The sequence below is a fragment of the Triticum urartu genome, unplaced genomic scaffold, assembly GCF_003073215.2.
Source record: "Triticum urartu cultivar G1812 unplaced genomic scaffold, Tu2.1 TuUngrouped_contig_4273, whole genome shotgun sequence".
Taxonomy (NCBI): Eukaryota; Viridiplantae; Streptophyta; class Magnoliopsida; order Poales; family Poaceae; genus Triticum; species Triticum urartu.
The window spans coordinates 9,321-26,042 of NW_024114848.1; the positions used below are offsets into that span (position 1 = coordinate 9,321).

General features: G+C 42.1%; 2 protein-coding genes across 4 annotated transcripts; both read right to left on the minus strand.

Moving 5' to 3' along the window:
• Positions 1 to 565: 565 nt before the first annotated feature.
• LOC125527593 (23 kDa jasmonate-induced protein-like) lies at positions 566 to 1,664 on the minus strand. Its single transcript, XM_048692109.1, has 3 exons — positions 1,582 to 1,664; positions 846 to 1,101; positions 566 to 751 (listed from the first exon to the last, which is right to left on the minus strand). The coding sequence occupies exons 1-3, from the start codon at positions 1,662 to 1,664 to the stop codon at positions 566 to 568; spliced, it is 525 nt and encodes a 174-aa protein (XP_048548066.1).
• Positions 1,665 to 5,438: 3,774 nt separating this feature from the next.
• On the minus strand, positions 5,439 to 16,074 carry LOC125527594 (probable LRR receptor-like serine/threonine-protein kinase At1g06840). Of its 3 annotated transcripts, none has more exons than XM_048692112.1 (20): positions 15,582 to 16,074; positions 11,370 to 11,572; positions 11,040 to 11,193; positions 10,874 to 10,945; positions 10,709 to 10,780; positions 10,368 to 10,511; positions 10,214 to 10,285; positions 10,060 to 10,131; positions 9,659 to 9,733; positions 9,515 to 9,583; positions 9,320 to 9,388; positions 9,165 to 9,236; positions 8,830 to 8,916; positions 8,646 to 8,714; positions 7,774 to 8,267; positions 7,409 to 7,558; positions 6,799 to 7,082; positions 6,641 to 6,692; positions 6,257 to 6,507; positions 5,439 to 6,213 (listed from the first exon to the last, which is right to left on the minus strand). In XM_048692112.1, the coding sequence occupies exons 2-20, from the start codon at positions 11,464 to 11,466 to the stop codon at positions 5,719 to 5,721; spliced, it is 2,850 nt and encodes a 949-aa protein (XP_048548069.1). In that variant the 5' UTR covers positions 11,467 to 11,572; positions 15,582 to 16,074; the 3' UTR covers positions 5,439 to 5,718. The 3 variants fall into 3 exon arrangements, with proteins under 3 accessions (XP_048548069.1, XP_048548068.1, XP_048548067.1); XM_048692111.1 differs by lacking the exon at positions 15,582 to 16,074 and adding an exon at positions 12,907 to 13,058; XM_048692110.1 differs by lacking the exon at positions 15,582 to 16,074 and adding an exon at positions 12,006 to 12,480.
• Between the last annotated feature and the right edge of the window lie 648 nt (positions 16,075 to 16,722).

Genomic DNA, 16,722 nt, shown 5'->3' on the forward strand with positions numbered 1-16,722 from the left:
CTAGACGCCTGCGAATGAACCAAGTTGCAAACGACAGAAAACATTTTTGGACGAACGCAACAAGGCTGGTGATGCAAACTGGCGAGCACAACACTAGAAATGTTGCAAACGGCCGGGCTCTACTGTATTCGGTAGGCTGAAGGAACAAAGATTGGAAGGCTGTCGCGCGCGCCAAAGGTTCAGAAGGCAACCGATCTGATTCAATCATCACTGGTTCGATTAAATCTCTGGATTAATACTATTGAAGTTACCAATATCCATAATGTATGTACCATTTGACAGTTATATTATTGAAACATCTAATATTTTGGTACAGACATAGTATTTATTAAGGAAAACAATAGGCGGTACAAAAGAAGGACAACTTGATACAAAACGACTGATAAATAAAATAAAATTACATAACATGTCTATTTGGTTGTCCTCTTCCCTGATTATTCACGGACCACCGGATCTTAGAAAATTCACCACAAAGACAGTAAAGGAAAATAACACCTGCAAACTACCTCGGCACACAAGGATTTGAAGACCACAAAAATCACTCGCTGCTAGCAACGAGATCTAGCTAGTAGGGAAACTGGAAAACTCCAGGGGCGTTCATGGTACTGCCTTCACCGATGTCAGTCTTGGAAACATATCCATAGTTGTCATCAGTAGAGTTGGCATTTGAATTTTCCAGCTTCTCATTGTAGATAAAATCCCAGCTTCCAACACTTGGGTAGTGGTCTTCCTCACGGATTTCGGTGTACGCCTGCATACATAAAATATATAAGAATATGCACTACGTACATAGTAGAGTTTGGCCATGTTTTTGAGATAAGCGTATGTATGCATGCAGTATTTACCCCGTTGCTGAACAACCAATCGCAGGAGCCGTCGTCGCCGGAGGGGAGCTTGGTACGATACACAACGGCACCAGCTGAACCAGCCGCAGCTCCACGTGGGTGGACGTGGAGAAATGCCCCCCACTGCCCATTCTGAATATCTGATGGGTAGGGTGTATCATAGATATGCCCGTGCCAATCGCTGTAGGTAGCCAAGCTCAGAGTCGCACCGGTGGCATTGTAGATGAGGCATTTTACAGATATTCCATTACCGTACCTGATCGCCAAAAGTTAGTTCATCATCTAAAAGAGAAGAATATATATATATATGATGTAAACAAACAAATTTTTTGAATAATTATTTAAAACCGGAACATATTTAAAACATATTAGAAATGTGTTTTTAAACAGGAACATAATTTGGAACTTTTCAAAATTCCACTAAAAACAGAATATTTTTCGAACATGAAAAATATGCATTTTATAAATCTTGAACAATTATGCAAAATCAAAATATTTTTGGAAAATTGAGAACATTTTTGAATTTTGAAAAAATCAGATAGAGGGAAAATATATTTAAAGATCCGGATAGTTTTTGAAACGGGATTTATTTGGGAATTATGAATATTTTCGAAAATGTGATCAAAAATGGAAATTCCAAAAAAATTACAAAAAATATTTAATTTACAAAAAAAGATAAAAGAGAGAAAGGAACCGAAAACTAGAAATAGAAATAGAACACAGAAAAAAATAAAACCGGTCTGGCCCAGTCTTGGTCACCTGTGCGAAGGTCCCACTATTTAACATATTGTGCGGCAAATAGGGTTTTCCCAACTGCATGGGCAGAAAAATAAGTGGGCTGATTCGCTAGGCCACAGCGCGCGCAGCCCACATACGAAATTGCGAACAAACTATTTTTCCTTTTCTAGGACACACAAAATTTTGTATTGTTTTGGATAGATTTTTTTTTCCCATGGTAAACGGTCCAAAAAACGCATGCAACACACAACAGTTCACGTCTCGGCCAACACACCAAAACGACGTTTGCTTGCAATGCGCGAGTAAAAATCCAAAAGAAAAACGCGTTGAAGAATTGAACTCATGACTTCAAAGACCCAACCACATGTTGGTAGGCACTTGAACAAACGCGCCCTTCTACCCCGTGGCCAGTGTGAATATTTAAGAACATACTGCAGTCTAAGATTTGAAAGATTTTTGTATTGATTCTTTTTAAAATTTGCAATAACATTAATAATTATGAATTGCCGAATATTCTTGGCAACAAAAAATTTTGTAATTCTCGAATATTTTTAGAAAAACCTTTTTTTTTTGAAAATTTCATGTATTTTTTGGAAAAACATGAAAAAAAATCAAAATACGAACATTTTTTGAAATTAGTAAACATTTGTTGAAAACATGATATTTTTATGAAAACACGAGTTTTTTTAATAACTATTGAAAACGGAACATGTTTGAAAGATTGGAAAAACAATTGGACGCTGAATATATTTTGAAAGGAGAACAAAAAGTTAAAGTTCCCGATATTTTTTTAATAGGAACATAATTTTGGCATTCTGAATATTTTCGAAAATTTAAACAAAATGGAAATTATGAACATTTTTTCAAATTGAAGTTTCAAAAAATGAAAAAAGGAAAACTAAACTTGGAAGGCAAAAAAAGAAAAGGAGAAAGGAACAGAAAAATGAAATATACACAGAAAAAATTTAGCGGCCTCGGCATCTTCAATCTGTAGGCAACGAGCACGGCCAAGAGGCGCTCACGACATGACTCGCCGGCTCTTACCTCCTCTTTTCGCATGAGAGGTAAGAGTATATAATGCATCTGAGCCATTGATCTCATTAATTAGTGGTTTGATTAACTCTCTACCTCACATGTAAAAAGACGAGGTAAGAGGGAGCATGTTAAAATTTGCCATGGCAGTATTGGACCGATCACAACAAGTTGTGGCATGGGCTAGAGCTGCCCATCCACCAGAAGGTGGGGGCACTCTTCAACGCCTCGGTTATCTTCCACCTCCGTAACGGTAGGCGAATCGCGCTCTAGAAGGACCACTGGCTTCAACGCACGATCCTGGCGACGGTGTACCATGCTCTCTTCGAGCACTAGACCAGGAAGAATCTCACCATTGCCGATGCCTTGAGGGAGAACCATTGACGACAATGTACCCTGCTCTCTTCGAGCACTGCACCAGGAAGGGATGGCCGCACACGGCCTACTCCTTGGAGGTTTGGCGTTTCTCCCCACCGCATCACTGTTGGGCATGATGCCTCGCTCACACATGCCCAACTGTTGGTGCTAAGGGGGATGAACAAGGCTTGTCCAACTCCTATTGTGGTGGTGGCGCGCAAAGTGTTTTTTTACCGGTTCCGGTAGCTACCGGTGGTTCTCCCACCAATAGGATGTTGTCAACTCAAAATTTGTATATTTGTATTTCACTCTTTTCTCCATTTTACTCACCATATTTCATCAGACAGGGCCCACGCACGTGATTTCAGCCATGCCCCTCACTTTACACGTACGACCGAACAATCTCTCTCACTTCATATATAGTGTCAATACAAGTTTTTCTTCAATACATCAAACTCTCTCACTTTAAATTGATTTGCAATCTGTTATAAATATATTTGAATTTGAAAAAAATCATTCCTTTCATTTAAATAAAAGTTTCTCAATTCCAAGAAACCGTTTTAATATGTTTTCAAAACCAATTTCGCCCATTTTAAAAACTGGGTTTTCAAAAAATTATTACACATACCAGTTTTTTTTTCAGTTTCATTAACTTTGATACACCTACCAGTTTCTGTTTCACATTTTTTACTTTCAGTTTCATTAACTTTAGAGAAAAGTATATTTTTCATCCCTCAACTCTTCGCAAAGTTTAGTTTTCGTCCCTCAACTCTAAAACCGGACAGAGTGCACCCCGAACTCTCGAAACCGGTCACTTTTCGTCCCTGCTGCTGAGTCAACCCGGTTTTGACCACACGTGAACAGTGCACCAGATGAACAGTAAATTTGAAAAAAATAGCAAAAAAATTCAAAAAAATCTGAGATTTTATGGCATCGAAGATACTTAGGTGCGCCACATGCGTGCAAATTTTCATCATGTTTGGAAGTTCGAGGAGCACGCAGCAAAAAAAACAAAAGTAAATGTACACTGAAGTGAACAGTAAAATAAAAAAAATAAAAAAAATAAAAAAAGTTCTGAAATTTTTTGGCATCGAGGATTCTCAGGTGGGCAAGGTGCGTGCAAAATTTTGTGGTAAAATAAGATCCGAGGGTTTGGAAACCACCCAAAGCGGCACGCACACGTACGCTATTTTGTTTTTTTTTGCACGACCTTCTCGGATGTCATTTTACCACAAAATTTTGCATGCACCTTGCCCACCTGAGCGTCCTCGATGCCAAAAAATTTCAGAATTTTTTGAATTTTTTTGCTATTTTTTATTTTACTGTTCACTTTAGTGTACATTTACTTTTGTTTTTTTGCTGCGTGCTTCTCGAACTTCCAAACATGATGCAAATTTGCACGCACGTGGCGCACCTGAGTATTTTCGATGCCATAAAATTTCAGATTTTTTTGAATATTTTTGCTATTTTTTTCGAATTTACTGTTCATCGGGTGTACTGTTTACGCGCGGTCAAAACTGGGTTGACTCAGCAGCAGAGACAAAAAGTGACCGGTTTTGAGAGTTCGGGGTGCACTTTATCCGGTTTTAGAGTTGAGGGACGAAAACTAAACTTTGCGAAGAGTTGAGGGACGAAAACTAAACTTTGCGAAGAGTTGAGGGACGAAAAGTATACTTTTCTCTTAACTTTATGAAAAGTAACTATTTGCATGCCATCCCTGCTAGTAATCATCAGTAACCTTGTGAAAACACTGAAATCCATGTATATATAAAGTATAAAATAAATTAAGAAGATTGTCGCCAGGCCGAGACCAGGCCGAGACCCGGTTGAAATTTATAAAGTATAAACACTGAAATCCGTGTATATATAAAGTATAAAAAAATCATTCCTTTCATTTTTTTACTTTCAGTTTCATTAACTTTATATATAAAGTATAAAATAAATTAAGTCCTAAGCTGAAATATGGAAGTCACCCCCTTGACTTGCCATTGCACACTCTTTAGTCATGCGGCAGCACAGAGCATGCATAGACTCTTTAGTGTTGCTGCTTGAGCAGAGTTGTAGGCAATGCCAATATCTATCTGAATTGTATCTGAGGATCCCCAAGATTACACATAAGCATGTTCCTATTTTCAAACACAATGCAAGCTTGTAAAAGTCCTACTAGTTAAACACACTTCATTTGTTATTCCTATTTTCACAACTTACAGGGCAATGTGAGCTATTAGAAATTTGTGAGCTTCATTTGGTTGAAATTTGTGAGCTTCATTTGTTTGGATGGAATAATAGTTTTACTTCTTGTGAAATTTGTGAGCTTCATTTGACAAGCCTTTTTGTCTCGTACGGTGACCATATGTGTAATCTCTGTGAACAAATTGTCTAATGAAATATACGATTGCTTCAAAAAAAAAAAGTAGGCGAGTTTGTTATTCCTTCCTAATGCACGCACTTTCCAGAAGATGGAAATTTCTACCAAATGAAGCAAATTACACAAGGGAATAGAAACATCAACGATCACAAATTTCAACCAAATTTCTAATAGCTCACAAATTCCTAATACTCCTGACTAGCAGCGAAAACACAAATGGAAATTTGAACAATCACAAATTTCTAACGAAAATCTCTACCAGCAGCAGCAGAGCACAATTCCTAAAAAAGCACAAACGACACATACTACACACATCCATACACCAGCAACCATATATATACATATGCAGGCTCCACACAAACAAACAATTCATCTTTCTCAGCGAGGGTTGATGCTGGGCACCACGCCGCTCAGAAGGTTGCTGCCAGACACGTCCGACGTCGACATGTCGTACTGCTCGTTGCCCGTCCGAGACCCGGTTGCTGTCGACGACGACGCCGGCGTGTGGGTGGGGTCCATGGCCACCGACTCCGAGGGCACACCGTCCGTGTCGGGCGTCATCTGCCAGATGGTCTCCAGCTCCCTGACCACCTCCGCCATGGACGGCCGCGCGTCCGTCTCGTCCCGGCAGCACCGCAGCCCCAGCGCGGCGAACCGCTCCACGCACTCCCCCGGCACGGCCCCCATCCGCAGATCCACCACCGACAGGATCATCCCCGACTGGTTCGCCGCCACAACCTCCCTCACAAGGTTCTTCCCATGAGAAATGGGCTGCATCCCTGTAAGCAACTCCAGGAACACCACGCCCAGGCTGTACACGTCGCTCTTGTCCGTCAGCTTGTGCGTCAGGAAATACTCCGGGTCAAGATAACCCTGCCAATTGTACACAAAGCCAACTCAACCAATCAATAATCACCGGAGTGCCCTTGACGACGGTGGACACGTGGCCAGGGGCGCTCCCCTCTGTGTCTGGCAGCGGAGCAAGCCGCGACAGGCCGAAATCAGCAACCTTGGCTACAAACTTGGAGTCCAGTAAGATGTTGCTGGCCTTGATGTCGCGATGGAATATCGGAGGGTCGGCTTCCGTGTGCAGATACAGGATGCCCCGTGATGATCCCAGTGCGATTCGTAGCCTCATGGGAAAACTTGGAGACTCTCTAGCTTTAGCTGTTAGTATTACGTAAATGAAGCACCGGCAAGTTAGAGCAACTTTCGACACAGGACAGGCAAAAATAGTTTGCAAGCGACCAAAAAAGCATGATAATTTTGAGGTGGCTACAGATCGAAAACAAGTTCTAACCTGAAAGATGATCACGTAGAGTACCATTTGGCATGTACTCGTACACCAGCATCTGCAATACATGTTTTTTTATTAGTATGTTTGTATCATCATAGCAACATTTGTAGTTTTGATTATTAGTTTATAGAAAAACAAAAGTTGCAGGGGAAAATAGCAACCTGCTCATCCTCTTCGTCGCAATAGCCAAGCAAAGAAACGAGGTTTCGGTGATGCAGCCTGGACAACAATTCTATCTCCGTGAAGAACTCCTTGGAACCCTGAAGAGATCCCTCCTGTGCACGTTTTATTGCTGCTACTTTTCCATCAGCCAACACCCCCCTGTATACTTTTCCATACCCTCCTTGACCAATTAGTGCCGACTCACTGAAATCATTTGTACAGTTTGATAATTCTTCGAAAGTGAAGTCTTTCACGCCATCAATTTTCATCGGAATCCTTTTCGCTGCAAAGCCAATAGAATATTTTCATCGTGCAACTGAATAGCAAACTCATATTGAAAAGTCAAAAGAACAATATGTACAGTGCCGCAACTCTGTACTAATTAACAAAATCAGAAGCAAAAAGAAGTGTGTTCTACTCCCTCTGTCCCATAATACAAGAACGTTTTTTACACTGGTATAGTTTCAAAAACGTTCTTACATTATGGGACGGAGGGAGTAATAAATAAATAAAAGTGGACTACTGAAACATTATTATTACACTTTGTTGAAAACGAGATTGAATCATCTAACAGTTTTAGACCAAAGAAGGTAGAAATGAGGGGCTTACCGGTGCGTTTCTTTGAAAACTGTCTTGAACGCCTTCTCAATATGATGAGAGTAATGAGTGATGACAGAACTGCCGCTGCAGCAAATGCTGCGATGACAATACCAACAATGGCACCTGTACTGAGACTTTTCTTTGTACCACGCGACAGTACTGAAAAGAAAGCATAGGGAAATGTGACTTATCTCTTCAATAATTCTACCACGAGTAACCCTAACTAGAAAAGATTTTAAGAAAACAAGCTACTATATGTTGCTCTGCTGTACGGCTGTAGGCACGTGTTGATCACTGATACAAACATCGCGACAAAAGATTGCAACGAAACGGAATATGGAGTGGAGTGAAGATAAAATAGCATGCATACATACCGTTCTCATACCACCCTGGGTTGAAGTTGATAAGCTCATAGGGCCCAAATATATCCGAGTCCGCGATGAGCCACCCTGTGAACATGTATCTCAGTCTCTCCACTTCACGCGAATTGAAAAGAATGGTGTTGTTTGGGAACAGCTTCAGCGTCATCTTCAGCCTTGGGCCTTCTTCCCACATGAAAGTGGTAACTTCCAGCTGGTACGAGTTGAGAAAGAGCCCCGACGACAGGTACTCCTGAAACTGCGCTTCATAGGGAACAAAATCCCAGAATCCTGGACTCTTCAGCCGATAATCGACGTACAGTGGAACGCCACATGAACATGGATTTGGAGCCTTGAGTACGCTTTCTAAAGGAAAGTCGGTTGCGCATGGCGCACAAAGTGTGCTGTTATCTATGGAGCCTCCTTCGGCGGTAACTTCTGGAGTTGATTGACAATACTGAGCTATGTTCAGTTGGTTCTGGGATTGACATACGGGGTTTCCAGATAACCTAAACATGCCATGTGCATAAAGGAAATGTATATGAGGTACTGGCAACGTCAAATAAATCTGCTGCAGCAAATAAATGGGTCTGAAAACTCCAACACGATTGTTTCTCCACTTAATCGTGTGAATGAAACTCTTTTTTCGAATTGTGAGGTTAAATATCCAGTATGTAGTTGCAGCATATAGTCGTAGATAACATGTGGAAGTTAAGACTACTATTCAAGCTATAGTACCAGTCAACAGCAGATTTTTTTCTTTTATCAAACAAAGATTGTCTGACCAATTCCAGGGTGTCAACATAGAATCTTTCTAATGGTTCAAGTAGGTCAAGTTTTTTCTAATTTTAAAATGAACAAAGAAATTGTTCAGTAGAAATGCATACAGGATGGTAACATTAGCAGGGGGCGTAAGAGGATTTGACAGATTCGTGAGACCGTTGTTGTGGAAATCCCTGCAAAATATTCAAAGGAGAGTATTAGACTATCAGTTCCAAAGAAATATGCTAATTAAACCGTTCTCGGGAGTCAAAGAGGTGAAACAAAAGGTTCAACTTGTGATGGCCTTACAATATCAGGGTTCTGTTTCCACTGAAATCGATATTTTGCCAAACATCAGATGGAACAGAGCCATCCAAGTTATTATTGTCCAATGACCTGAATCAACACCACAAAAATAAAATAAGGTCAGCTGTCTGATTCGACTGAACATTCATCAACAGTGCTCTATTATGGACGAGCAGGCCCTAAGGAGTAACAATGATTAGTCAACTTCTTTGTTAGACTGATGTTAACTATATTATCACTACTATTGACCGAATGAGCAATAATGAAGAAGAGCATCCCCCCTCTAAAGTTCTCCTTGGTACATATCAAATAATGAAGAAGAGCACTGTGAGACCTACAGTCTTTGTAGATTAGGAAGGCCGGAGAAACTTGCAGGAATAGAACCGTTAAGACGGTTGTGGGAAAAATCTCTGCACAGCTTGCAAAAGTGAGTGCAAACTTAAAATGGAAGTTTCTATGAAACAAAATGGCACAAGCTTTATTTGTTGTATACATTGTAGTTATGTTGCTTGCTAGTTGGCCGGATGGTATGGGACCCGTCAACTGATTCCAACTAACATCCCTGAAAGAAACACCAGCACAAGAAAGAAAGAAAGAAAGAAAGAAAGAAAGAAAGAGAGATCAGAGCAAGTATAAGATTGTTCCATATAAGGTACTGTAATATGCAGTTTCAGAATTGGATGCATACAAGTAGCCAAGCTGCGGTATTCCACTGACATCAGGAGCAGGGCCTTCCAAGCTGCAGTTCCTCAAACTCCTGATGGAGGGACCATATCCATTAGTCATGTGAGCAGATAGCTAAACAAGGCAGACAGATATACAACATACTTACAATTTCAGAAGTGTGGTGATATTGCCATAAGATGGAGGAATCGAGCTTCCCGAGAAGTTGTTATTGTCTAGCTGGCTGGAATCATTTTGAAAACACGTAATTACTAGTGGTTTACTGATGGCAGGAAATAAAGCCGTAAAGGTCAGGGTGAAATCATAAGTAATCCCAAACAACTAATAACTGTGCTAATGCCAGTTAAAGCAACTTCCCAGTATTACTATTGAGCAAGTTATCATAAAGAACACTAGTCCGATTAGTAACTAGTATTAATTTAAGCTACAGAAAAACAAATACAGAGGAACTACTTCTCATGAGCTTCATCTACAACCGAAAATTTTAGTCCGATTCATGATCAAGGATTGAATAATATTCAAACTACTGCACAATAGTAGGCTTCGTACATGATGAGCAGTTTCGGTAGCTGCGCTAATTCTGGAGGGAGATAGCCCGATAGGTTATTGTTATCCAACAACCTGCAAATGAATTATACTGTCAGTAGGGTATATATGAAAAACAATTATTATGGTGGGTGCAGTGGTCAGGTCAGGTACTTACATGTGAACAAGTGAAGGTAACCTTGACAATTCAGGTGGAATCTGACCACTCAATGAATTGTTGTTCATGTGACTGCACAGAAATTGGAAATCCATTAGGGTAACAAGGATCACGATTACAAGTTAACAGAGAGGCAAAAACATATTCTACTTACAAGTGCTTGGTCTTGTTCAGGTTAGCGAATGATTTAGGTATGGGTCCGGATATATTGTTCTGATCAATCTGAATCCTGTTAAGATTAGGAAGGAGGCCAATTTCATCTGGTAAAGAACCAGACAGCTGGTTCCCATTTACGAGCCTGCAAACATAAGCAATGGACACATTGTTACATGAGCAACATCAATTGTGCAATCATCTCAGGGTAAGAGGAACAAGTATTTATTGGAAAATGATAACCACCATGTCCAACAGGAAGGATATGAAGGAAACTGATTCAGGTAGACCATGTTTGTTTGTAATCAAATCAATCAGTGGTGTAGATTTGGAGCGACTTACAATAGTTCCAGAGAAGTAATGTTGCCGACCTCCTTAGGAATGCTCCCAGTGATTTTGTTCCACATGAAATCCCTTTGAAAGGAAATTAAAAGAAGTAGTCAGTCCCCCCCTTCATTAATTGTGCAATCCATGCGATAATTACGCAGCTGAACCGACTCCACTTACATAATTTTCATGCGGGAAAGCTGGCCAAGCTCAGGAGCTAAAGTCCCGGATAAACCCAACCGTAGAAGCTGCCTGTAACCACATATATAGTAGGAGGAAAAATATATCAATCACCAAGTGAAACATATTTCCATCACAGGAAGGATATATATGAGAGATGACATACAGTTCTTGCACATGGAAGTAACCATCATCTTTTGCTGTTACGTTGTAACAGATAACACGGGTCCAATTCGCGACGCATGGATCTCCACGGTTCCAGTTGTTGAGAAATCCATTTGGATCACTCAAGCTGCCTCTTATAGCTCTCAAAGCATTGACTGCAGTTGAACCAAATGAAATGCAGAGCAACTAGTTAGTCATTCTCTAGCTCTCATGATAATGCAAGGAGGATATAGAAGAATGTAAACATAAGAAGAATATGTACAATACCAAACAAAAATTTAAAAGAGGTATGTATGGTGGTGGTTAAGATGGATGGATGGATGGATTTTACCTTCCCATGGTGCTGTGATCTGTGCAGCCGTCGGTTGCTGCACATGTGCGAAATATAATAATGTGAAGATAGCAGAGCAGATATACAAGGGCAGCATGGCGCCGTTGCAGAGGAGAGGAGAAAATTCCCCCAAGTTGTTGGCAGTAAGTAATATTCAGGTTTCAGCAATGCAGGAGGCTCTCTGTGATGGCGGTCTTCATATTCTGAAAAAAAGGAGAAACAACAGTTACTTGTCATGATCCAGAGATACAGAAAGCAGCGTGGTTGTGCTGATCTTATAGTAGTATTTGGGGGTTTTGTTGTGTAAGGAGCGGTTGTGTGGGAGGGAAAATCATGCAGTCTCTAAGGAAGGAGAATTTGGCGAGCACCCCAAAGTAAGAGCAATACACATAAAAAGGAGAATTTGGCGGAAGGAAGAAGCATACAAAGAATGAAAATAATTTTGGTGTTGCTGAGAGCAGCGCAAGCAAGCAAATCCTTGTGAGATAGCGCGAAGGAAGGTAACAAGCAAGCAAGCAAGCAATCATGGAAGGAAAGGCAGCATCATCGATAGATTGATTGTTTGATATATAGCATGGCATGAAGGAGGGAAGCATAGAGATGAACGATGAAACGGACGAAGCTGGACTCACTCACCTGGTAATGGTAAGAACCGGAAAACTGAGGACTGGGATAGGCCGAGGGTTCCGCAGCAGCAGAAAGGACAAGCAAGCAAGCAAGCAAAGGGTAGAAGAAGGGAGGGATGGTTGGGGATGCACCAAGAAGAAGAATGATTGAAAAATGCAAGGAGTAAGTAAGCAACAAACACGGATGGAGGGAGTCGAGTAGAGAATTGTCAAGTATTCTATTGTGATCGGTTGGGGAGCAGAGCAGAGCAGGGGATTAATGGGGAGGAAAGGGACAGCCGTTTTTTTTTCTCTGATCTTTCTTGCTCAATTTGTTGAATCCAATCCAATCCAATACAAGTGAAGACCAGTTCCTTGTCCTTGCTTTGAATCAATCAATCAATCAATCCAACCAACCACAAAGACAAAGGAGGAACAAATCAATCCTTTTTCTTTTTTTCTTTCCACGCAAAAAAAAGGCATTGAAAATGAAGTTGGGAAAGCAAGCAATTGAAAAGTGAGGGAGGCAGGGCAATTGTTGACTAATGTTATTACCCTACTAATGTAGTAGGGTAATCGTGGTTGGTGGCACCTGCCTCACCATTTGTTCCCCTCCCCTGCTGCTTCCCCTGACTGACCTCACCACCCACCTCAGACGACGACTAGTAATACTCCCTAGTACTTTTGGCCGGCCATTGAATCCATCCATCCATCCATCCCTCCCATTCATATTCATATTGATGTCAACCGAACCAAGCAAGGTAGCTTCCTCCCTCCCTCCCTCCCTCCCTCCATACATCAATGGCCAGCAAAACAAACCTAATCTAATCCAACTTTGACAACCCTATCATAATACCAGCAGGCAGGCAGAATAAGACGGAGTCAACAGGGAGAGGGAGAGGGAGAGGGGGAGGGGGCATGGGAAGGAATACCTGAAGTCTCGCCGCCACTGCCCATGCTCCCTCTCTACCGTTGCCGCCGCAATCCCACCACGACGGGAACAACCCAACCTCAGGTCGCGCAGTGGCCAGTGGGTAGGGTTGGGTGAGGGAGGTAGGATGGATGCTAGTCTCACCTGAGTGACACCTGGGTCCCTCCCTCCCGCACCACAATGTGATGTGTTTGTTGGTCACACAAATTAAACCCTAACTATTTACTGTATTTATTTATTTATTTATTTATTTATGCAAACCAAGGAGTATACCCTCTTTCACATGACAAAACCATGCCAACACTATCTTCCTTTTTTTCTAAGTAAAAGTAAATTGCGAACCAACCTCTGATTGAGATGATTAGGTGGACAGTGGTATTCCCAATCCATCAGGGTTCAAATCCTGGTGCTCGCATTTATCCTGGATTTATTTCAGAAATTCCGACGATACGCTTTCAATGGGAGGAAACGTTCTCCTCAACTACGAGGCGCCTACAGTGACTTCGTAAAATCTTAAGAGTCAACAGGACGAAGCAGTCAAATAGCGGCCTGCCCATCCACCCGTCTCACTACTTTGTAATACGCATTTTCCTTCCAAGCCATCTCATCATTAATAATTAATGAGGTACTCCCTCCATTCCACAATGTAGTGCTTCCTCTATCCTCGTGCTTCAACTTTAACCGTAAATTTAACTACCAAGACCGATCACTGGTTTCATTGGTTAAATTTATGATCAAAGTTGGACCTCGGAAAGCGCGGGCGCACTATATTTTGAAATAGAGGGAGTATTAATAAAACGCGGGACAGGACAATGCCGAATAATTAAACCAACCTTAATCCAACTTCACATCACATCTGCATCTGCATGGTAATTAAGCACGTGCGAGAAATCATGGAACCATTCAATTACTAGGAGTACGTAATATACTCCCTCCGTTCCGAAATATAGGTCGCTGGCGACCTTGTTCCGACCAGGTGAAATCGTGCAAAAGGATTGTACTACCCCGAGTTTAAACTTGAATCCTGCTTCGTCTTCTACCTTCAGCCCTCCAGCTCCGCCCCCACCTCCGCCCTCGCCCTCCACCTCCGCCCTCACCTTGCCCCCACATCCAGCGACTGCGCCTAGGTCCAGGCGCCTCCACCTCCAGCCCAGACACTCCTCCTCTCCCACGTCCAGGAGCTCCTCCTGGCACGTGCACGCCCAGGTCGAGGCTCTTCCTCAAGCTGTTGCTGGGCTCGGCAGCTGCCCAGGTTCATCTCCTCAACCTGAGCTGCTGCCTGCATTTGATTCAGGAGATGTTTGCTGCCGATAATTCAACAAATAATGTGAACAAGCTAACTGAATCTGGCAGTACTGATGGAGTATAATTCAGAGATATCACTAAATTTGAACTGATAATTTGAAGACAAGAGTACTCCATCAGTATCACAATTCAGAGATACTCCAGTGATTCAATAGATGTACTGATGGAGTATTTGCTGCCAATAATTCAAGACATGAGTAATTCAAGATATTTGTTGCCAATGATTCAAGTGATACTCCATCAGTATTTGTTCAAATTATTGTACGGTGTACAGACTTGCTACTAATTTGGCAGAATTTTCAGTGCAAAATACTCCCTGTAAAACTGTATATCAATACTCCCAAATGCCAAAATTCAGAATGTGTGTAGACAGAAGAATGCCAAAAATGCCAAAATGGAGTATACAAATACGCCAATATGATAAGAGTAGAAGAATGCCAAATGTGTGCATACAGAAAGAATGACAAATTGGGTAAAACTGTAGGTCTTGATTCCTTTTTCAAAATTTCAGAAAGATATTCCAACAATTTGCATCATAATGGAGTACTTACTTTGCTTAAGAGGAAAGGAGACCCCTGTTTCGTGCTTAATATTCACAGCCCATGGCTCCATGGCCAGGAGAGAGCCTGAAGCTACCCTTGTGTGTGTGCGCGCACTCAAGTGCAAGCAAGAAGAGTAGTGCACTACTGATGCAAGCAAGCAGTATACAACAAATTTTAATTAACTGAAAAGGTTTCAGTTAATTACTCAAACAAGAGCAGTGCACTACTCTACTCCTGGAACTCCAGGAAACTGACAGGGGTAGCAAGTTAACAGGAAATTGACAGTAGGGCTACTACAGGAACTCCAGAAACTTGACAGTAAACTTGCACATTCTTTACTTTAAATGATGTACTCCTAAATCAGCTTGCATCAGCTACTGCAATACATTAACGAGTACAAATACTGAATTTTGAGACAGTACAAATCTTACTAAATTTCAGAGCTCAAGTATAGTACAAATCTTACTGAATTTTAGAGCTCAAGTACAATACAAATCTTACTGAATTTTGAGACAGTACAAATTCCAGAGTTCAGAGTTCAAATACTCCATCCATTAACTTCAGAGTTCAGAGAGTACAGTACATATCTTACTGAATTTCAGAGCTGGACTTCTTAAATTTTGAGACAGTACACATCTTACTGAATTTTACTCCTAATGCATCCACTAACTAATCTGGGTCTGATCCACTAACTAATCCTACTCCATCCAGACTCACTAACGCATCCACTAACTAATCCTACCCCATCATCCATCCAGCCTCTGGAGTACAGTCAAGCTGAAGTACAAGAAGAATCCATTCATTACAGCAAGCTCAAGCATCAACAAACCTCAAGGCGTCGGGGTCGTCGTGGTCGGGGGAAGTCCAGCTCATGGCGGCGTCCAGATGAGGCTCCAGCTCCTCATCACGGCGACGTCCAGATGCGGCTCCAACTCCTCCCGCTCGGGCTCCAGCTCCCCACGCCGCCGTCTTCACGCCCGCGCCGGCGCCGCTCGGGCTCCGCTTCAGCGCCTCCTTCACGCCTCTCCACAAAGCAGATCGAGCGCCGGCGCATTGAGATCTAGCACCAGCGCACGCGGATGCAGCTCCTCCTCGCCCAGCAGCGCATCGCCGGCGCATAAAAATGGAAGCTTTGTGTCTCTGCTGCTGCAGGCGGATTAGCGGTGCGACATGAATCAGGATGGTGGGGAGCTGTGAGCTAGGCCGCGGTGCAGAGCAAGATACCGGTGAGAGGGGGGGAGATGGAGCATCGACAAGGAGAGGGCGGTGACGGGGAGGACAGCGTCGCGCAAGAGAGAGAGAGAGAGAGAGGCGAGTGGGGAGAGAGCGGCGACGGGGAGCGACTGGTGAGGGTAGAAAGGAAAAGTCGCGAAAATTCGTAGCTTGGCAAAATTTGCACTGTAGATCGTTAAACGACCTATATTTCGTAAGAGAGGGAGTAGATCACCTATTCCCTCCCTCCCTTCCGAATTACTCCTTGGATTTGTCTAGATACGGATATATCTAGACTCATTTTAGTGCTAGATATCTCTGTATCTAGACAAAATTAAGACAATTAATTCGGAACGGAGGGAGTATTAAGAAAAAAGATGGATTCAGCTGTTCTTAGAGGAGAGTCGAGTTGTTCAATGCATCACACTTCAGCCTTGTATCAGTTGCTAGTCCTTGCATGGGCCCCTTGTGAGCTCATAGAGCCCTCCTCTTCGGCGCCTTAAGCGCGACTTAGCGAATGCAGTGCCTTCGCCTGTCGGCCGGTACAAAACAATAGGGGAGCGCTCACTCTGTGATGCACAGTTTTTCCTGGTAGCTCGGTCCATAGTTCATCGGTCGCGGTTGACTAGTCCATTGTTGACTTTTAAAATAAAAAATGTGATCTTTTAAAAAAATCATGGGTTCAAAAGAAGTTTTTGGATTTGAAAATATTTCATGAATTTGAAAAATATAAAATTTCACAAAAACGAAAACAGTTT